The following is a 22673-nucleotide window of genomic DNA, read 5'->3' as shown; positions in this document are numbered from 1 at the left end:
CATGTGTTCTCAACACCCAGTCTGTATCCCTTTACTAAGAAGCTACAGTACCTAGTAGCATTTCTAGAAGAAAATATTTGGGATGGCAACAGGTAGCAAGCTAGGTATGGAAGTGAACGAGAAAAAGTGGCATTTCTGTGCACACAGAGCAAATTCGAAACAGTGGTGCGTAGAGGCAGCTTTCTGGAGCCTACAATCAATGCAACTGAACCAAGGGAAGAGAGAAGATCTGACCTTGTTCAACCCAAATCAGCCGAGCAGCAGTAGCACCAACCGAAGGGAATGAAGCATAGCAACAGACAAATCCTGAAAAACCATATTTAAAAATCCAGGCATGGCATAAGCACAGCCTGAACGACCATATGAAAATCAGAGTCTGCTAAGATGGTGTGCCCAGTATACCTGAATGTAATTCACCGTCAGCTACTACTGAAAAAGGTGTGAACAAAATCTAAATCCCACCTGTTGACCAACCTAAAATATGCCACTGCCCAGAAGAGGAGTAACATGAATGGATGGATGGTGAGAGCTTACAATTAATTTTAAGCAGATGCTTGTTACATCAGAGAATGAAATATTTGTTTCCATGACTAAAGCCTCTTGGTAAACATTAGGGGCTGTGGAAAGATCTGGTTTCCTCCTCATCTGCCCTGAGACGCTGCAATGGATTACCCCAGTGGTTCCCAAACCTGGTCCTGGAGACACCCCAGCCAGTTAGGTTCTCTCTCATGAATTTTCATTGTGGATATGTTGAAAACCTGACTGGCTTATCCCACTCCCCCTACAGAACCCCTGCTTCTACTGTGTCACATCTGTTCCTGCCTGACATGATCCCCCCAACCCACGCTTCACAGTGAACCAGTTGTAGATGTACGGAGGAAGAATGAGGGCCATGTGCTCAAATTGGTTTTTTTTCAAGGGAATATAATCTCAAAATTGTTTTTTTTTCAAGGGAATATAATCTCAAAGTATTACAGAAAAAAACCACACATTGTGCTTTTCAAAATTTTATTGCAAAAAAAAAAAAATCCTTTTGGTCAGACAGATGGCAGTGAAAGGGTTTCTGTCATCTTTCTTAAGCAAGACAAGAGTCAAAACCAGCTTGACTTTTACACTCTGACAAAGGAAGGAAAAGCAGGAGGTGGATCAGTGAGCCGTCTCCTCCTTTCTGCTTAACCAAACCATAACCATTCTCCAAATGACACATCATCAAAGTACATACAACAAAAAAAGCTAAAAACTGTTGGGTCGATATTCAAAAGGGCTGCTCTGGTTACCATCAGCTGTTACTGCAGGTATTTAAAAAAAAGTTCTCATGCTGAACACATCATTTTTTTCTGATGTAAATTTACCTGATAAATTTGTCCTATACAGAGGCTGAGATGGCTTAGGCATGAGGTTCGTTCCTGTCACTTTATCCTCAAAAAACTCACTGCCCCGAAAGAAAATTACCACTGAACTTTAGGTCTACACATTCAGCGGTTCTACCTAAAATGGACCGGGTTGCTGGTCATAAAGACAAGTGGACAAATCATCAATTTAGCGTTAGATGGCAAATTTGTCTTTGAATATTGACCCCACAGAAATGAAAAGAGAAATGACTTGAAACTAAAGAAACCAAGATTAAACTATTGCAATAAACTCATGGCACTTGCATCACATGAAGCATTAAAAGGCCAGTCTGCTTGTTTGTACTATATCAGAAAGGTCTGAGCACAATACATTTACAGAAAGAACTGCTGAGCTTTGTGAATCCCCACGAACATATCATTCGAAAATGAAAGAGTTTCTCCAGCTAATGTTTGCAGTTAGCCAAACCTTAAGAGTTACAATTTTTCCTCAACTCGCTGAACTTGCTACCCGCCACAAAACAATGATGCCAGGGTCACCGTTTCATTTGGGCTGGTTAGTGCTGATAATCAGCATTAGCCAACCAAAGTTGTCCAGGTAACGGACCACTCAAACAGCAAACCTAAATGCAACGAAAAAGGGTGTCTGCTTAATTTTAGACCAGTTATTCAGCTCATGTGGATGTCAGCTAAATACCTGACAAATTGCTCAGTTAATTTTATCTGGATATTAGTTCTCCCTCTGTATTAGAGCCTGAGAGATGGGTTGTTTCCTGCTTTGGATAAGGGCAGATAATGCAAAACTAAAAGCACATAAATATTAACCTGAAACCCAAAGTGTTCTTTCAAACTCACTTGGGTCTCTGAATGAACTCCAGGTGACAGTATGATCTATTTTCAGAGGGACCTTGTTGTCTTACTAGAGAGTTAGGCCACCCAAGTTCAGCCACTCAAATGAGAGACCTGTGACGGGGCGCCCTCAGACGGATGCAGAGCTATGTAACGTAATAACACAGTAAATGATGGCAGATAAAGACCAGCATTGGCTCTCTCAGTCTTCCCAGACAGGCAGCCAGGGTTATACCTGCAACTCTGTATGGGTTACCCCCCCCCCCCCCCACCACCATCTTTGTATTTAGGGTTGTAACTGACACCCAGTGCAATCTACCCTGTCTTTGCCTTTTTTTTAAGTATGAAAGTTACGTTCTACTGTGAATGAAAATGCTCACTACTTGAATTCCATTTTCGTGATATATAGGGAAGCTCTGTGTTTATCCCATGCCTTTTTTTAATTCAGTCACATGTGCAGAGACATATGAGCAAATCTGTAACAGGGCAGAAAAGCAGAGCCATGTGTGAAAAACACGGCCACTCAATCGTAGGGCTGGCCTTGATGCCTATATCTCAGTTGTCATACTTGGGCCTCCTTTGATTTAGGTGAATTTTCAGTCACAATGAGATGAAGGTGGAAGAGCCAGTAATGCTGCTTGGGATGATCTAATGTGATAACAGAACTGGAAACGATGCTGAGTTGTCTGTAAATAAAGACTGAGGAACTAGCATTAAGATCTTACACTGAATCCGATAGTGATAACGGTGTCACGTAATGGAAGTGGCTGCCTTGCTCATCACTTTCACTGCTATTGACTGTACCATCTACGAAGTGATCTAACCTGCAGACCCCAATAAAGCGCATTGTGATAATCAATGCGGATGATGAACAAGGGAAGGAGCAGTGGCATAGCTACAGGTGGGCCTGGGTGGGCTGGGGCCCACCCACTTAGGGCTCAGGCCTACCCAACAGTAGCACACATTTAGTGGTAGCTGGTGGGGTCCCAAGCTCGGCCAGCTGAAGACTTCCTCCTGATAGTAACGAAAATGCTACTCTCCACGATACCAGCACCGGCGTATGCTCAGTTTTCAGCGCATGCCTGCTGCAGACTGCCAAGGTGGAAAGAAGCGTTTTCCCACCAGCTGAGATATTTTTTGGGTTGTGGTTGGGGGAGGGGGAGATCAATTGGTGCCCACCCAGTTCTTCCCTAGGCCCACCCAAACTCTGTTGTCTGGCTACGCCCCTGGGAAGGAGTAATGTTTTCTAAACTGTCTTAAGGAGATGCAAGACCATATGAGGCAAAAAAGGACAAACTGATTAGTCTTTTGGCTACATTCAAAGTGTTTGGTCAAAAATAACCCCTAAAATTCTTAGGTCCTGATGGACTTGCTCTCTCTGTTATCAGAATAAAAACCACCTCCCTCTGGAATGGTTTACCCACCCACCTCCGTTCAGAACTCTCTTACACTAAATTCAAGTCTTCCTTGAAAACTCACCTCTCTCGCCTATTCTGCCCACTCTTGAACCTCGCTCTGTTCTCTGCAGCAGCAAATCATTGTTTTATTGTAAACTGCCTTGAAGCCATGTTTTGGCATAAAGTGGTATATCAAGCTTTGTAAAATACATAAAAATAAATTTAGAGAAAGCTTGTTTATAGAGATCAATTAGTAACTGCATTTAAACAAGTTTCTAACAATGCACTGTCATCTGATGTAGACTGAACAGTACAGAGTATTTGAATGTCATCTGCATAACAAGATGCCCCACAACCCAGAGACTGGATAAGTAATGGCAAAGGACATATCAAAATATAGAAACAGGAAGGCTGCTGGCAGTGATCCTTGAGGGACCTCTCATAGAGCCTCTTATGAGGAGGAAAGAGCCCCCTTATTGACTACTTGAAAGACCCATGAAAATACAGAAGACATCAACTATTACAGAACGGGACCCTGGATACGAATGTCATCTAATCAAGAAATTAAGAGACAATGATCTAGCCTCAAAGAACACGGCTTCAACAACTCCCTAAGCTTCTCCACAACAAGCAGATCAGAATTTATTTTAGTTACATTTGTACCCCGCACTTTCCCACTCATAGCAGGCTCAATGCGGCAGGCAATGGAGGGTTAAGTGACTTGCCCAGAGTCACAAGGAGCTGCCTGTGCCGGGAACTGAACTCAGTTCCTCAGGACCAAAGTCCACCACCCTAACCACTAGGCCACTCCTCCACTACCGAGGGTGAAGATTGTATTGTATTTATTGACAAATTGCTGTGGAGGATTCATGGAGTTTCCCTTAAAGTAGCATTTTATTCTGCCATGACTGGGCCAGCTTATCAGGTGACAAAGCGGTGGACATAGCATATGAAGGAGCCTTGAAATTTAGTGCTTGAATATACCTGCAGTGTGGTGACTGCACAAGCACTATGGGAGAAATTCTATGAGTGGGCAGCTCCATTTATGCGTTCCGATGATGCCCCTCACGACAACCGTAATGTGGTAGCCCAGTATTAGCATGTCCACAGAGCTGGCAGAACTACAGACATGCAAATGTGGTGGGATATGTGTAACCTGCACGGAATAGCACTAGATAGCCTTCTCGTGGTTATGTATACAGCTACATGCAGAAGAGCTAGACTTCTATACCTACACCCTGCATGGGGTATGTGAATGTGGACCTTAGTTTATAGAACTGCTGTTATCTGACTATAGGTCTGCTGTTTGCTTTATCAGACTGATTATTTTTAAAAATGTGGACCTAGAAGTGAATAAATTCTCTCTTGTTTAGCTTGGATTCTTTGCAGATTGCTCTGTGATACCTCTTCTATTGTGGGGGATGTGGTGGGATGTGAGGCTTTGGGGATTACTGCTTAAGTTAGTAGAGGCTGAAATGAAGGGCTATGTGCAGAAGACGTGGACGGGGATAATCGAACGGGATCGACCATCTCTAAGGGCGCCCATCTCTGAGGACATCCCCACGAAGGGGCGGGGCATCCCGTATTATCGAAACAAGATGGGTGTCCACCTTTTGTTTCAATAATACGGCCGTGGACACCCAAATCTCAGCATTTAGGTCAACCTAAGAGATGGTCGACCTAAATGTTGAGATGGTCGACCTTAGAGATGGGCGACCTCGGTTTTTGCCAATAATGAAACCGAGGACGCCCATCTCAAAAACGACCAAATCCAAGCCATTTGGTCGTGAGAGGAGCCAGCATTCGTAGTACACTGGTCCCCCTCACATGCCAGGACACCAACCAGGCACCCTAGGGGGGCACTGCAGTGAACTTCACAAATTGCTCCCAGGTGCATAGATCCCTTACCTTCGGTGCTGAGCCCTCCAAAGCCCCCCCAAAACCCACTGCTCACAACTGTACACCACTGCCATAGCCCTTAAGGATGAAGGGGGGCACCTACAAATGGGTACAGTGGGTTTCTGGTGGGTTTTGGAGGGCTCACATTTACCACCTGCCTGAAGTGTACTCCACCCACTAAAACTGCTCCAGGGACCTGCTGTCATGGACCTGAGTATGACATCTGAGGCTGGCAATCAATATTTTGAAAGATATTTTTTGAGGGTGGGAGGGGGTTAGTGACCACTGGGGGAGTAAGGGGAGGTCATCCCCCGATTCCTTCCGGTGGTCATCTGGTCAGTTCAGGCACCTTTTCGAGGCTTGGTCGTGAAGAAAAATGGATCAAGTAAAGTTGGCCAAATGCTCGACAGGGACGCCCTTCTTTTTTCCATTATCGGCCGAGGATGTACATGTGTTAAGCCCGCCCTCGTCCCGCCTTCGGTACGTTGCCGACACGCCCCTGGGAACTTTGGTTGTCCCCGCGACAGAAAGCAGTTGAGGATGCCCAAAATCAGCTTTCGATTATGCCAATTTGTGTGGTGGCCCTGAGAGAAGGATGCCCATCTCTCGATTTGTGTCGAAAGATGGGCGCCCTTCTCTTTCGATTTTGCCCCTGATAGTTGCTTAACTGTCGGGCTGGTCCTATCTATTGGATCATCATAATTACTGTCCAGAGATATTCCTCTACTTGAGCTTTTGAGACCTCCAAGATTCCCTTCTTCAGATGTGACCATTTTCCTCTTCTCAGTCTCTGTGTCTTTTTAAGAAAGCAATGAAAACTTACCTATTTCAAAAGCATGTTTTGGGCAATGTTAATAACTAACATATCTATGTATGATCCAAGATGTATGATCTAGTACTCGTTGGGGCTCACTTTCAAAGCACTTAGACGTACGAAGTTCCATAGGTTACAATGGAACTTTATAAGTCTAAGAGCTTTGAATACATAATCCATTTAAAACAAAATTTGTTAAAAGCAGAATACAAGAACTGTAACTGTTTGTGTGGTTGTTCACTACAGGTAATCTCAACACCTCATGCAAAAGAGCTTTCATAGTCCGAGAGGGAGATACACACAAGCTCAGGAATCTTCAACTTTGAAAAGGTGTCACATTTTCATGATTCAAGTCATATTTCCAACATATTAACTGGCACAGATGAGAAGTAACATCTTTACCAAGGCAACAACCAAAAAATATAAAATTGTTGGCTTTGAGCCAAAATGACAGAGCAGAAAGCAAAGACCAAATCAAATTCTCTCTCAAAAGTGGTGCTGACACTCTCGGGATTTCATTCCACTTTCTCCACTAGAGGACCCCAAGACAGCTATGGCTGTAGGAAACCACTATTACTACCTATCTTTCTATAACGCTACCATGCGTACACAGCGCTGCACACAAACACATAAAAGACAGTCCCTGCTCAACAGAGCTTACAATCTATTCAAAACAAACAGGACAAAGAAGGGATCAGGGATTACATTTATTATGGAAATGATTAAAACACAGGCTTGAATAAGTGAAAAAAAGTCAAGAGTCAAAAAGATGGGCTTTTAGCTTGGATTTGAATAGGTCCAGAGCGGCCAGAAGGAGCACAGGGCAGCAGGAGCGTATTGGGAGACTATGAGATAGGGTGCAAACCCTCCCCAGCACCTGGACAGCTCAGTTGAAACTCAAGATTGTTGTGACTGGGGTGGTGATGGTGGTGGGAAGAGGGGGAGTCTGTAGACAACCCTCTCATCTCTTGGAAGCTGTGCTGCTTTCTAGGCTGCTGCCTGCAGACTTCTCATATTACCAGTGAAATTTCCACTTTGTCTTTGTGGAATAAGGTTTTCTGTGTAACAGACCCACAGAATACTCAATTTGGTTTTTTGCAAGTCAGCAGTGTACTTTTGCAGATCCTTCACGTTCCACAGTGGCTAGATCACTCTTGTCTACAAACTGAGCGAGAAACGGCTAATGCGTCAGTATATTTTTTTGCTCTGGTCTCACACAATTATTTTTTGTAACACATACACATGGCATCGGTCTTTCACTACCATTAGGAACGCAATGTAATAGACTCAGAGGTGATTTTCTTGCGCTCATGCCAGGTTGCTGAACCAAAATCTTTTACTGCTGACGCAGAACCTTTTTGAACTTGCAGCCAGAATAGAAGGTACAGACTCCAACCTGGTATTTCTTTTCATGAAAATTATCTCTGAATGGACTTCTACCCTGTCCCCTGCTCCCACTCCCGCAAATAAAAAAGCTAACTTATCTGTTATTGCATATTATGCCGGAGTAAAACAAAGTATTTTATATTAAAATAAGCACTGCTTATGCATTTATAATACTGTTTCTAAAGCTGACTTATTTTGGTGCTGTTAACCTAACTCCATATCATCATGAAATGTGAGTCTAGTCCTGGATTCCGAACTCAGCTCTGAAACAGAAGGACCAGAATGCAGTAGGTTGAAAGGTATCAAAACTGTGGGTGGAAACATGGACTGACTTCCACTTTTTGGCTGGTCCAAGCATAAACATGGTCAAATAGTCACCATTTTACTGAAAATGCCGGGGTTGCCTTCTGAACCCAGGAATGACAAAAGAGCTCATGAGGACAGGGTTGGCTCAATCAGCACAACTTCCCAACCAGAAAACACAATTACATACCCTCTACAGCACTGTACCTCAATCCTCATGCTCAAGAGGCCTGTAGTGGCCCAGAACAACTTTCAAGTCTTTTCATTCCACTATAAAAAGTACCAAAGAAACACTATGCTAATATAATTTAAAAAATTGTCTCGTATAAGGATATATTAAATATGAACAGTCAGAAATCCTAAGAGAAGTTACTGGAGCGGAAAAGGTCCCACCACATGGAAAGAGAATATTGGAAGCATCCTATTGTCTCTCATTGCCAGATTTGTAGATTGTGCGGACTCAGACTGGGCTATCCCACAATTCAGCTAGCACTTGAATACTTTGTACGGGAACTTGTATCTGTGCTTTGGTTCACAATTGGCAAAGAGCAAAGCTCAACCAGTTTCCCTTGTTAGACTCCCTGTCCTCTTTGTACAAGTCACTGGAAGGGTCTCGGTTAACACCCCATTGGAAATAATGCTCATTATTTTACTGTTTGAGGGGGCATGATAGCTGTTTTCACTTCATTCTTAGTGTCACAGTCCAAGGTCGCTTCTCTGCTCTTCTTTCGTGGGGGTTTTTTAATGGGTGTCTTTTTTACTGCTGGGTCACTCATGTTCTGCTTGGCACTTGGAGCCTGCTCCTGGCTGCCGTTTGAATTCTGTTTCTCCACATTCTTGTCTTCACTGGGAATGGCTTCTGATACTGGGCTGATCATTTTCTGTAGACTGATTGTTGTGGGCAGAACAGCTTTGCTTGACTTCTGGTTGGCATTTGCCACAGAACGCTTGGCCTTCTGAGGAGGGGTTGGTTTCTCCTTCTGGGCCTGAAGAGGCCCCACTCCATTCTGCTTTGTGCCATCCTCATTCCTGTTCAGGCTCTGAGTCTTTTCCTTCAGCTGTGCAGCCAGCAGCGTGGCTGCCTCAGAAGAGAAATGAGGATGAATCACCTCAGACCGCGATTTACTATGGTTTGGGCTTTTGGGGGCCTCTCTAGCTTCTCCTCCCTTTTTGTCAACATGGAAGTTTCCAATTTTCTTCAGGACATTCTGCACTGCTCCATTGATATGTTCCATCTGGTCCTGGCTTGTTTTGGTTCTGGGTTTGGCTCTGGAGGGGGGTTGTAGCTCCTCAGGCTCTGTGGTCTCACTCAAGTTCATATCTTTTTGATGCTTGTGTGCTTTGTCTTTATTTCGCAGAACTACTCTGTCCTCAGATTTAGTTGGGGGAGAAGCAGATGTACTGCTGGGGGTCCTCTTTCTGTTCTGCTCCTTAACATGCACCTGACTGTTCTCTGTGCTGACTGACTGGCTCACTGCTTTGTCAGATGATCTGCTCATGACGGGCAAGGAATTGGTTTGGTTAGGGTTGTATTTGCCATGAATCCAGGAGATTTTGGGCTTTGTGGATGGATCAGGGGGAGGTGGCTTCGTTCTTTCAGGTGATGGGGGTTTACCGCCAATTGTGGCACTTTTGAAGTCCATTGTATTTTCATCTTCATCCTTGGACTGCTTGGACAGTCGAGCAATCTTGGCATAAAGGGCACCTCCGGTGGATCCCGAGCCACAGGACGACCTCTCGCTGTCAGAAGATTTCAGCAACGGCATTTCACTGCTGTCCACCTGGAAGGCTTTGCTGGCCTCCATTTCTTTCAGAAATGTGTACTCACCAGCTTCATCTTCACGGATTGGCAGGGCAACTTTTTCTACCGGGCTGGAGTTTACTTTTTCTTTACTCTCAGATACTGAATCTGTAACAAGAGTTAGAAAAATATCATATGAAATTTATCTGTTGAAAACTAGAGATCGAAACCAACCAACTCGGGCTGCACATACTGCAGCGGGACATGTTTATCCACTCCTACCCTAGCTGAGATAATATTTAACCATCTTTCTGACCTCATGTGCAACTTTCTTCAAATCAATCACCTTACTTTCTAATTCTTCCTACTCTCTTACTCATCTATATGTTAGAACTTTGCCTTACCCCTCACTACCAATTATAATGTTCTAATACATATTGTGTTGCCATTGCAAATAGTATACAATGCCATACTTTGTATTGTTGGTTGAATATTTTTACTGCTCTAATTGCCTACTGCTCATGTTTGATCTATTCTTACTGTACACCGCCTTGAGTGAATTCCTCCAAAAAGGCGGTAAATAAATCCTAATAAATAAAATAAATAAACTTGATCCATGAAGGGATGAAATAAAAATTAAATCTAGTTTGCATGAGGGCTTCAAATAATTAATCCTTTTAGTTAAAATCAAGAAACTTTTGTTAGAATTTTTTTCTAATATTGACTTTGGAACTCATACTTCCTAACTGTGGAAAACCACGTAGGTAGGGCTGGTAAAATTAAAAAGCTGAGAAATCGTTCATAAGTCCTTTAGCCTTGCTGCACTCAGAATAGCACCAGCTCTTTCAGGAAGAAGCCATCTACCCATATGATATAGCAGGTAGGTTACATCATCAAAGCACTCTCTATGGAATAATAATCCTACAAGATTTTTCAGGAAGAAGCCATCTACCCATATGATACAGCGAACTCGTTACATCAAAGCACTCTCTATGGAATAATAATCCTGCAAGCTCTTTCACGAAGAAGCCATCTACCCGTATAATACAGCACTCTCGTTACATCATCAAAGCACTCACTATGGAATAATAATCCTGCAAGCTCTTTCACGAAGAAGCCATCTACCCATATAATATAGGAGGTACTTTACATCATCAAAGCACTCTGTATGGAATAATAATCCTTCAAGGTTTTTCAGGAAGAAGCCATCTATTCATATGATACAGCGAACTCGTTACATCAAAGCACTCTGTATGGAATAATAATCCTACAAGTTTTTTCAGGAAGAAGCCATCTACCCATATGATATAGCAGGTACGTTACATCATCAAAGCACTCTCTATGGAATAATAATCCTGCAAGCTCTTTCACGAAGAAGCCATCTACCCAAATGATATAGCAGGTACGTTACTTCATCAAAGCACTCTCTATGGAATAATAATCCTGCAAGCTCTTTCACGAAGAAGCCATCTACCCATATAATATAGGAGGTACATTACATCATCAAAGCACTCTCTATGGAATAATAATCCTACAAGGTTTTTCAGGAAGAAGCCATCTACCCATATGATACAGCGAACTCGTTACATCAAAGCACTCTGTATGGAATAATAATCCTGCAAGCTCTTTCACGAAGAAGCCATCTACTCATATGATAACGCAGGTATGCTACATCATCAAAGCACTCTGTATGGAATAATAATCCTGCAAGCTCTTTCACGAAGAAGCCATCTACTCATATGATATAGCAGGTACGTTACATCATCAAAGCACTCGCTATGGAATAATAATCCTGCAAGCTCTTTCACGAAGAAGCCATCTACCCATATGATATAGCAGGTACGTTACATCATCAAAGCACTCTCTATGGAATAATAATCCTGCAAGCTCTTTCACGAAGAAGCCATCTACCCATATGATATAGCAGGTACGTTACATCATCAAAGCACTCTCTATGGAATAATAATCCTACAACTTTTTTCAGGAAGAAGCCATCTACCCATATGATACAGCGAACTCGTTACATCAAAGCACTCTGTATGGAATAATAATCCTGCAAGCTCTTTCATGAAGAAGCCATCTACCCATATGATATAACAGGTACGTTACATCATCAAAGCACTCTCTATGGGATAATAATCCTGCAAGCTTTTTTAGGATGAACCCGAAGAGGTGCTGAAAGAGGATCCGCTGAGGGGAGGAAAACTTCACTGGTGTATCTTACCTGCTGGAAACTGCATTCAAAGTTGGGAAATCAAACGTGGGTTTGAATAGGTAATTTATTTGTCGTTTTTTGGTAAATTACTCTACTTATTTAGCAAAGTCAGTTTAGACAATAGTGTAGCGTTTAGGGGTTTATATAAATAATGTTTAAAATATAGTTTAGTATTTTTGGTTGCATTTTAGTGCTTGACATAACATCGGTTTAGAGCACAGATTCCAGCTGAGGGAAGCCTCTGTTTAGTGTTTAATTCCGACAGAGACTGCCTTTGGGAGGCTCCCACGGGGTCGGATCCTGAACCCAAAGTGCCCAGGACAGGGGCATTACAATGCCATGAAGTTACAAAACAAATAGGGGAAAATATTTTTACTCAGTGCATAGTTAAGTTTTGAACTCATTGTTGGAGGATATGGTAAAAGCAATTAGTGTAGCTGAGCTTAAAAAAAAGTTTGGACAAGTTCTTGGAGAAAAAGTCAATAGACAGTTCACGTAGAACTAAGAAAAGTCACTGATTATCCCTGGGGGTTAGTAGCATGGAATCTTGGCTGTGTTTGGGGATTCTGCCAGGTACTTGTGACTTGGATCAGAAACTTGGCAGCAGGATATTGGGTTTGATGGACCATTGATGGCAGTTCTTATGAGCCTCGATCAGCCTCTAAATGTCATTCCATGCAGTGGCCACAACTCCCTCTACCCTTCAGCCTGAGAACAGCTGCCCTCACAACGCCCCCAGCTCCAGCCACTGGCAGCCCTCTGGGAATCTAAATCTATTTGCAGTGTAATTATATACAAAACTTATAGCCCATCAATCACAGATCATCTTGGACAGGTCACAAGAAAACATCAAAATAACAATTAATATGACATAAAATAAAGAAAATAAAATGATATTTCCCATCCCCAACACTAACCCTCCCTGGCTCCCTCCCTCCCTCCCTGTCTCTTTTCCTCTCTCACTTACCCTCATGTGGTACACAGTAGACTGGTCCCTCATCTGTGGTATCGAATGATGAAAAGGACCCTCGTGAAGACCAGGACGGAGACGGCAGCTCCACAACAGAAGGCGGCTCAATGAAGCTACAGTTTAGGGTGTTTTCCACGTCATGGTGTGCCACTGAAAATAAGGAGGTGTGAGAACATAAGAAAGGATGTGCTGGCTCAGACTAATGGTCCACTAAGACCAGAATCCTGACTGCAGGGTAGATCATATGGAAGAAGCAGCTCAAGAGATGAGGCAGGGCAGATTCAGTCCCCGTTCTTCAGGCCCATCTCCTAGCAGTAAGAGGCTGTGATTGATTTGACAACATGGTGAATAGTGAGTGGCCAAACCATTTTAAAATCCATCTGTACTGCTTGCCTTGACCATATCCTGTGTCAACAAATTCCACTTTGTATTCATTGAAAAAGTACTTTCTTAAACTTGTTTTAAATCTACTAACAGATAATTTCATGGGGTGCTCCTTAGATTTTGGATTATTTGGAAGGGTAAATAGCCTCACATGACTTTACAAATGTCTATCATATCACATGCCTTCTCAGTCATCTGCAAAGGGGGGGGGGGGAGCTGGGATCCACAAAGAAGAGGAGAGAGACATGGAGGTACACAAGAGGAAGAAAGTGAAAGGAGGGAAAGAGTACAGGAAGATCACGGGGTAGAGCAGGGGCAAGACAGAGAATGATTTAAGAAACATGGGTGTGGAGAAGTGTGCAGGTCAGTAAGAATGACAAATGGGGCAGAAGAGGTATAAGGAGGGAGTGAGAGGGCCAGAAAGGGTCATGGGGAAAATAAAGGACATAGTGGACTAAGAGAGTGCACAGGAAAGGTGAAGACACAAGTGCGAGAGATAACAGAAAGCAGACATGGCAAGATGGAGGAGAAACACAGAAATAAGGGTTGATAGGTAAAGAGATGAAAGGCAAAAAATGTAGGGGTGTGAAGAGGTAAAGTTTGCCTTTTTGCGGATGATACTAAGATTTGCAACAGAGTGGACACCCGGGAGGGAGTGGAAAACATGAAAAAGGATCTGCGGAAGCTAGAAGAATGGTCTAACATTTGGCAAATTAAAATTCAATGCGAAGAAATGCAAAGTGATGCACTTAGGGAGTAGAAATCCACGGGAGACATATGTGTTAGGTGGTGAGAGTCTGATATGTACAGACGGGGAGAGGGATCTTGGGGTGATATTATCTGAGGATCTGAAGGCGATGAAAAAGTGTGTCAAGGTGGTGGCCTTAGCGAGAAGGTTGCTAGGCTGTATAGAGAGAGGTGTGACCAGCAGAAGAAAGGAGGTGTTGATGCCCCTGTTTAAATTGTTGGTGAGGCCCCACCTGGAGTATTGTGTTCAGTTTTGGAGGCAGTACCTTGCTAAGGATGTAAAAAAAATGGAAGCGGTGCAAAGAAAAGCTACGAGAATGGTATGGGATTTGCGTTCCAAGACGTATGAGGAGAGACTTGCTGACCTGAACACGTATACCCTGGAGGAAAGGAGGCACAGGGGTGATGTGATACAGACGTTCAAATATTTTAAAGGTATTAATCCGCAAACAAATCTTTTCCGGAGATGGGAAGGCGGTAGAACTAGAGGACATGAAATGAGATTGAAGGGGGGCATACTCAAGAAAAATGTCAGGAAGTATTTTTTTACGGAGAGAGTAGTGGATACTTGGAATGCCCTCCCGCGGGAGGTGGTGGAAATGAAAACGGTAACAGAGTTCAAACATGTGTGGGATAAACATAAAGGAATCCTGTTCAGAAAGAATGGATCCTCAGTAGCTTAGCGGAGATTGGGTGGCAGAGCCGGTGGTGGGAGGCCAGGCTAGTGGTTGGGAGGCAAAACGGGTAGACATGAATCGTTTGTTTACTCTTTCTAAAAATACTAGGACTAGGGGGTACGCAATGAAGCTACAAAGTAGTAAATTTAAAACGAATCGGAGAAAATATTTCAATGTGTAATTAAACTCTGGAATTCATTGCCCAAGAATGTAGTAAAAGCAGTTAGCTTAGCAGGGTTTAAAAAAGGTTTGGAAAGCTTCCTAAAAGAAAAGTCCATAAGCCATTATTAAAATGAACAGGGAAAATCCATTGCTTATTTCTAGGATAAGCAGCATAAAATGTATTGCACTGTTTTGGGATCTTGCCAGGTACTTGTAACCTGGATTGGCCACTGGTAGAAACAGGATGGTGGGCATGATGGACCTTTGGTCTGTCCCGGTAGGGCAATATTTATATACTTAAGTTCTGCTGTGCTAGTTCCCAGAGTCATCCATTTCTAGAGGTTACAGCATTTTTATTTCCTCGAATCCGTTAGAATATAAAACCAAGCTGCCAGAGAAACGACACCCCCTGAAATTAAAGCAGCTGTAGTGTAATGCAAGCACTTGGGCTGAGGACCAGATCGCAGGCTTTGGAAGCGGAGAGCAGGGTGGAAGGTTTAGACCGGCTGCTGAGTCCTGATATTGCAGAGTCCATTTCCTACAGTTTCCTTGCTTCAAACAACAGCTTTCTTCTAACTACTCTTCAGTTACATCCACCACTGTCCAGCTGTGATTTATCCCACATTTCCTGTGTAACTTTTCAGAGTCCTTCTAGAGAGTTCAGGGAAGTCAGTGTACACATGCCAAGAGTTCCCAGCACAGGCAGCCAGCAAAACCTTAAAGGAGACCTGCCTGGTCTGGTGCTACAGAGAACTGTCCTAGCCCTTTAAATCCACACTCTGATCCCAGCCCCTGGAAATGGCAGGACTTTGACATTACACATCCTGGGGAGGGGGTGGGGGTGAAGAGAGGATTTACTATGTTGTGGATGGTACAGGTAGATGCAGTACCTAATTCCAGCCCTATAAAATACTGTTCTTTTTAACACAATGCATTGATTACAAGCTTAGGTACTACTGAAGCTCTTATTAATTCTCCTGCCCCAATCAGATGTTACCTTCCTTCTCCAAATCTCTACTGCAGCAACTCACTGTCTATAAAGAAACCTTTTTAGACTTTGATGGGACAGACGGTCCCACTGTATCAATCTCATGAAAGCTAGAATTGTCTTATCAGTGTAAAGATAGACATGGTACGGGACCTGCAATTTCCTTGATGGGATAAGAAAGGTCACAACAGGTGTAAAGAAAAGGATTCTGAGATCAGAGGATCAGGTTCAGAGAAGATGGAGGAGGCAGAAGAAGGGGTGAGATGGAAAAGAAAATCAAGAAAAAGCAGAGAAAGAGGATAGCCATAAGCACAAAGCTTTGAAAATTATCAGCTGCTCCCCACAACTGATCTCTGGGTGGGAGATATAATATTGAAAGTGCAGCCCCTTTGCTTATAAAGTTACACAGGCTCCCAATCAAAGCCAGAATAATATCCAAACTATGTAAATTTGCTTTCAAAACTCTATATGGCTTAACCCCTGATTATACACAATTTAAGTGACTTCCCCCTTCGCAACGCTCTCCCTGGATCAAGATATCTTCTAACCCTCCACTATCTCCATTGAAAAAAATGTGATCTACAAGTCAATTTTTACATGTCAGGATTCTCTTATCGCTGTATCAAATGGTGGAATTACTACTACTACTTAACATTTGTAGAGCGCTACTAGGGTTACGCAGCGCTGTACAGTTTAACAAAGAAGGACAGTCCCTGCTTGAAGGAGCTTACAATCTAAAGGACGAAATGTCAAGTTGGGGCAGTCAAGATTTCCTGAATAGAGGTGTAGTGGTTAGGTGCCCTCCCAAAAGTCACCAGATGGGAACCTAATCATTTGATATTTTGGAAATACCTTAAAGCCTCTCTGTTTAAGCAATTTCTCATGGATGATCATAATTAATTTAACCCCCTAATTGTACAATTATTAAATTTCTCAGTTCCGTTCTAATTGTTATTATACATGGATGACTGTGAATTGTTACCTTTTTGTGTCTAGCATTCGTTTCCATATTACATTTTGAAAATATTCAATTCTCCTAAGGGATCCCCCACATGGGACAGACACATGGGATCCCTTAGGAAAAGGAGGAGTTAGTGGTTACTGAGGAAGGGCAGACTGGACGGGCCATTTGGCCCTTATCTGCCCTCATGGTTCTATTTTATTTTGCTATTACTACTTAACATATGCTATTCTGCATCACTTTTTGAGCTGTTAATCACAATAAGTTGTCAGCCACATTGACCCTGATCTATTGGGATAATGTGGGATATAAATGAAATAAATAAATAATTGGGTTGGGTCAGTTTTGGGTGACTGCTGGTCAGTGAAAAAAGATTTAACACTTCCTCAAGACACAACACATTGTTGTCTATGGCAGAGGTGCTGCCAGATTTACGATTTCCGTGCCCACAGGCAAGGCAGCTGATTCCAGAGAGTGGGGGGACATGAGAGGGGTGCGTGTCAGAGAGCCAGAAGACGGGTCAAAAAGGCCACAGTGGCACAAAGACACCCCTCTGAAGCAGCACATACACATGGTCCAAAAGTAAACAAGATAAGGCACCTCCCCCCCCCCCCCCCCACCATATGCATTTGGCACCTCTAAATCAGGCACCCTGGGCAGTTGCCTATGTTGGCTATACCCAAATCCAGGGCTGGGGGCCAGTCAGGAGTTTCTCAAACTATTTCCTATTTAGCACAGACTCAGCAATGCAGTGCGTATTAACGAGAACACATGAGGAAAAGCATGAGCCAACAAAAACAGGGTCCAGGACCAAAGCATTTCATTCAAGTGAAATAACAGCCCCTCTGGCAAGGAAAGCAGACATTTGCAACCTCCTCTCCTCTTCTGAAAGGGTGGGAACAGGCTTTCTGGTGAAAAGTCCTCATTAAGGTCTTCAAAAGAAAGAAGGACAAGGCAGCCAAACTCTGCTCTCAGACACCCAGCACAGATCAGAGTCACAAATCGCCCCTTGCTGCTCAGGAGATGCCATTCTGGAGAATTTTAAAGCCAAACCTCCGTTTCTTCAAAACGTCAAATAGAAGCAGCTGCGTACAATACATGTCCCTTGGATACTACTGACAGGATGTACAAAAATTCTAAACTCCCAGTGACAGATCAGAGGCTCATATCTGAGGGTTTAGTGCGAGATCAGAGGTTCATGTGTAAGGGGTCAATCAAACATATAAATGGCAAGTGACCGACTCACCTGCAAATGTGCAGTAGAGACTTCCCTCTCTGTCCCGTCCTCGTGTCAAGACGTGATGACATCAGAGGGCGGAACAGAGAGGGAAACGGAGTCGGACTGTCAGACGCTGCCGCTGGAGCCTGGAAACGAACATCGCGTGCACCAACCGCCACCCTCCCCCACAACCCCGCCGCCACTTCCGCCCCCCTCCGTATCGGGCCCCCTGCACTGACCTGACAGCACCTCTCACCTCCGTGTGGAAGCGCTGCAGGCAGCAGCAGAGCGATCTGCTGCTGCCTGCAGTTCTTTCACACGGAGGTGAGAGGCGCTGTCAGGTCAGTGCATGGGGCCTGGCACGCAGGGGGGAGGGAGCGGCGGCGAGGAGGGTAGCTGGAAATCTCGCCCGTTTTAACGGGCTTAACGGCTAGTACAGGATAACAGAAGAATGTTTGAGGGATCAGGACAGGATGATGTTTGAGGTTGATGACTTCAGGTCCTCACTGTTGCTCTCAATGAACAGTTTCTTAACAGAGGATTTATAGAGTGCCGATGAATACTGAAAGTGAGCACAGTTCCCTAGGTGACAACACATCCTCAGTTCTCAGTCAAAAGGAAACAATACAGAGTGACTCAAAAATTTCTTCCCATATGATGACAGGAAGAATGCCAGGCACACCCAGAGGTATAATGTGCAACTAAATTTGACATAATCACTTAAATGCAGATACAAAGGAAAACTATGACAGTAGTATTTAATGTTAAAAGAAGAGGCACTAACAAAATGAGGAAATAAGTTAGAAAACCCCCCCAAAAGGAACAGTTGCCAGGGCCAAAAGTATGCCTGAAGCAAGATTATTAATTTAAAATACCATTTTGGAAGCCCAGATAAAATATATTCCACATATCATTTATTCAGTCTTGATATACTGCCAAATCTATACTACAATTACAAAAAAAAAAAAAAAGAGAGAAGAAAGGAACTCCGGTAACCATGATAGGAAAGCTCCTAGACACACCTAACAGAGTTAACAACATTCTTTCAAAATCACTCTCAGGCACTACCTGGTCTCAAGGGGGCCCATCACTTCATCCCCAAAGGCCTTAACTATTTTCAGTATGAAATGTCTGCCTGAACATAGGTGTTGGAACAGGGGGAGCCACGGGTACCACGGCACCCCCAAAAATCAGGAGGAAGCAAGAAGTGCACCAGGCTGTCCCCACTCCCACCTGACACCCACCGTTCCAGTAGCTGCTGCTGTTTTAGCAGTGGCGGAAAAAAACAAACAAAAAGATCACGAGACCACACTGTTCCTACTTGTGGCTGCAGACTCAGGAAGTGTTGTCACAGGGGGGGCAGGACCAGCAGTTGCGAGTAGTAACAGAGCAGCCTCGCAATTTATTTTTATTTTATTTTGCCACTACTGCTGTTGCTGGTCTGAATAAACAGCAGCAGTGGTAGTAGGGGTGTTGGGTGGGAGGGGGAGAGAGGAAGTAGACACTGGATGTTGCAGGTGGAGAAAGGGGGCAGGCACTGGATGTACGGGAGAGGGGGACATGCTGGATAAGAGGGATGGGGAGGGGAGACAGAGACCAGATGGAAGAGGGGGAGAGAGGACAGACACCAGTTGGATGAGGGGGGAGAGAGAACAGACGCCAGATGAATGAGGGGGAGAGAGGGGGAGAGAGGGGGCAGATGCCAGATGGATGAGGGGGAGAGAGGAGCAGATGCCAGATGGATGAGGGGGAGAGAGGGGATAGATGTCAGATGGATGAGGGGGAGATAGGGGACATATGCCAGATGGATGAGGGGGAGAGAGGGGACAGACGCCAGATGGATGAGGGGGAGAGAGGGGGCAGATGGATGAGGGGGAGAGAGGGGACAGACGCCAGATGGATGAGGGGGAGAGAAGGGACAGATGCCAGATGGATGAGGGGGAGAGAGGGGACAGTCACCAGATGGATGAGGGGGAGAGAGGGGGCAGATGCCAGATGGATGAGGGGGAGAGAGGGGACAGTCGCCAGATGGATGAGGGGGAGAGAGGGGGCAGATGCCAGATGGATGAGGGGGAGAGGGGGCAGACGCCAGATGGATGAGAGGGAGAGAGGGGATAGACGCCACATGGATGAGAGGGAGAGAGGGGACAGACGCCAGATGGATGAGTGGGATAGAGGGGGTAGATGCCAGATGGATGGGGGGGAGAGAGGGGATATATGCCAGATGGATGAGGGGGCGAGAGGGGACAGACACCAGATGGATGAGGGGGAGAGAGGGGGACAGGCGCCAGGTGGATGAGGGGGAGAGAGGGGGCAGATGCCAGATGGATGAGGGGAGAGAGGGGAAAGATGCCAGATGGATGAGGGGGAGAGAGGGGGACAGGCGCCAGATGGATGAGGGGGAGAGAGGGGGACAGGCGCCCGGTGGATGAGGGGGAGAGAGGGGGACAGGCGCCCGGTGGATGAGGGGGAGAGAGGGGGACAGGCGCCAGGTGGATGAGGGGAGAGAGGGGACTGACGCCAGATGGATGAGGGGGAGAGAGGGGGCAGATGGATGAGGGGGAGAGAAGGGACAGACGCCAGATGGATGAGGGGGAGAGAAGGGACAGATGCCAGATGGATGAGGGGGAGAGAGGGGACAATCACTAGATGGATGAGGGGGAGAGAGGGGGCAGATAAGTACATAAGTACATAAGTAGTGCCATACTGGGAAAGACCAAAGGTCCATCTAGCCCAGCATCCTGTCACCGACAGTGGCCAATCCAGGTCAAGGGCACCTGGCACGCTCCCCAAACGTAAAAACATTCCAGACAAGTTATACCTAAAAATGCGGAATTTTTCCAAGTCCATTTAATAGCGGTCTATGGACTTGTCCTTCAGGAATCTATCTAACCCCTTTTTAAACTCCGTCAAGCTAACCGCCCGTACCACGTTCTCCGGCAATGAATTCCAGAGTCTAATTACACGTTGGGTGAAGAAAAATTTTCTCCGATTCGTTTTAAATTTACCACACTGTAGCTTCAACTCATGCCCTCTAGTCCTAGTATTTTTGGATAGCGTGAACAGTCGCTTCACATCCACCCGATCCATTCCACTCATTATTTTATACACTTCTATCATATCTCCCCTCAGCCGTCTCTTCTCCAAGCTGAAAAGCCCTAGCCTTCTCAGCCTCTCTTCATAGGAAAGTCGTCCCATCCCCACTATCATTTTCGTCGCCCTTCGCTGTACCTTTTCCAATTCTACTATATCTTTTTTGAGATACGGAGACCAGTACTGAACACAATACTCCAGGTGCGGTCGCACCATGGAGCGATACAACGGCATTATAACATCCGCACACCTGGACTCCATACCCTTCCTAATAACACCCAACATTCTATTCGCTTTCCTAGCCGCAGCAGCACACTGAGCAGAAGGTTTCAGCGTATCATCGACGACGACACCCAGATCCCTTTCTTGATCCGTAACTCCTAACGCGGAACCTTGCAAGACGTAGCTATAATTCGGGTTCCTCTTACCCACATGCATCACTTTGCACTTGTCAACATTGAACTTCATCTGCCACTTGCATGCCCATTCTCCCAGTCTCGCAAGGTCCTCCTGTAATCGTTCACATTCCTCCTGCGACTTGACGACCCTGAATAATTTTGTGTCATCGGCGAATTTAATTACCTCACTAGTTATTCCCATCTCTAGGTCATTTATAAATACATTAAAAAGCAACGGACCCAGCACAGACCCCTGCGGGACCCCACTAACTACCCTCCTCCACTGAGAATACTGGCCACGCAATCCTACTCTCTGCTTCCTATCTTTCAACCAGTTCTTAATCCATAATAATACCCTACCTCCGATTCCATGACTCTGCAATTTCTTCAGGAGTCTTTCGTGCGGCACTTTGTCAAACGCCTTCTGAAAATCCAGATATACAATATCAACCGGCTCCCCATTGTCCACATGTTTGCTTACCCCCTCAAAAAAATGCATTAGATTGGTGAGGCAAGACTTCCCTTCACTAAATCCGTGCTGACTTTGTCTCATCAGTCCATGTTTTTATATATGCTCTGCAATTTTATTCTTAATAATAGCCTCCACCATCTTGCCCGGCACCGACGTCAGACTCACCGGTCTATAATTTCCCGGATCTCCTCTGGAACCCTTCTTAAAAATCGGAGTAACATTGGCTACCCTCCAGTCTTCCGGTACTACACTCGATTTTAGGGACAGATTGCATATTTCTAACATGGATGAGGGGAGAGAGGGGAAAGATGCCAGATGGATGAGGGGGAGAGAGGGGGACAGGCGCCAGATGGATGAGGGGGAGAGAGGGGGACAGGCGCCAGATGGATGAGGGGGCGAGAGGGGACAGATGCCAGATGGATGAGGGGGAGAGGGGGCAGACGCCAGATGGATGAGAGGGAGAGAGGGGATAGACGCCACATGGATGAGAGGGAGAGAGGGGACAGCCAGATGGATGAGTGGGATAGAAGGGGTAGATGCCAGATGGATGAGGGGGAGAGAGGGGGCAGATGCCAGATGGATGAGGTGGAGAGAGGGGATATATGCCAGATGGATGAGGGGGCGAGAGGGGTCAGACGCCAGATGGATG

At 44.9% G+C, this 22673-nt stretch overlaps 1 protein-coding gene across 1 annotated transcript in view; it reads right to left on the bottom strand.

The window, feature by feature from the left end:
- Positions 1–6074: 6074 nt before the first annotated feature.
- The window catches only part of SCARF2 (scavenger receptor class F member 2), a 168268-nt gene continuing 151669 nt past the window's right edge, over positions 6075–22673 (bottom strand). Inside the window, exons 10-11 of the mRNA XM_030218832.1 lie at positions 12921–13073; positions 6075–9906 (exon numbers count right to left, since the gene is read on the bottom strand). Of these exons, the coding sequence (XP_030074692.1) occupies positions 8642–9906; positions 12921–13073 (1418 nt within the window). The 3' untranslated portion in view covers positions 6075–8641. The remainder of the gene's footprint in view (positions 9907–12920; positions 13074–22673) is intronic.

Source organism: Microcaecilia unicolor, chromosome 11 (genome assembly GCF_901765095.1).
Source record: "Microcaecilia unicolor chromosome 11, aMicUni1.1, whole genome shotgun sequence".
Lineage (NCBI taxonomy): Eukaryota > Metazoa > Chordata > Amphibia > Gymnophiona > Siphonopidae > Microcaecilia > Microcaecilia unicolor.
Note: the sequence above shows the minus strand (reverse complement) of the source record. Positions and strands in the feature narration are given on the sequence as shown.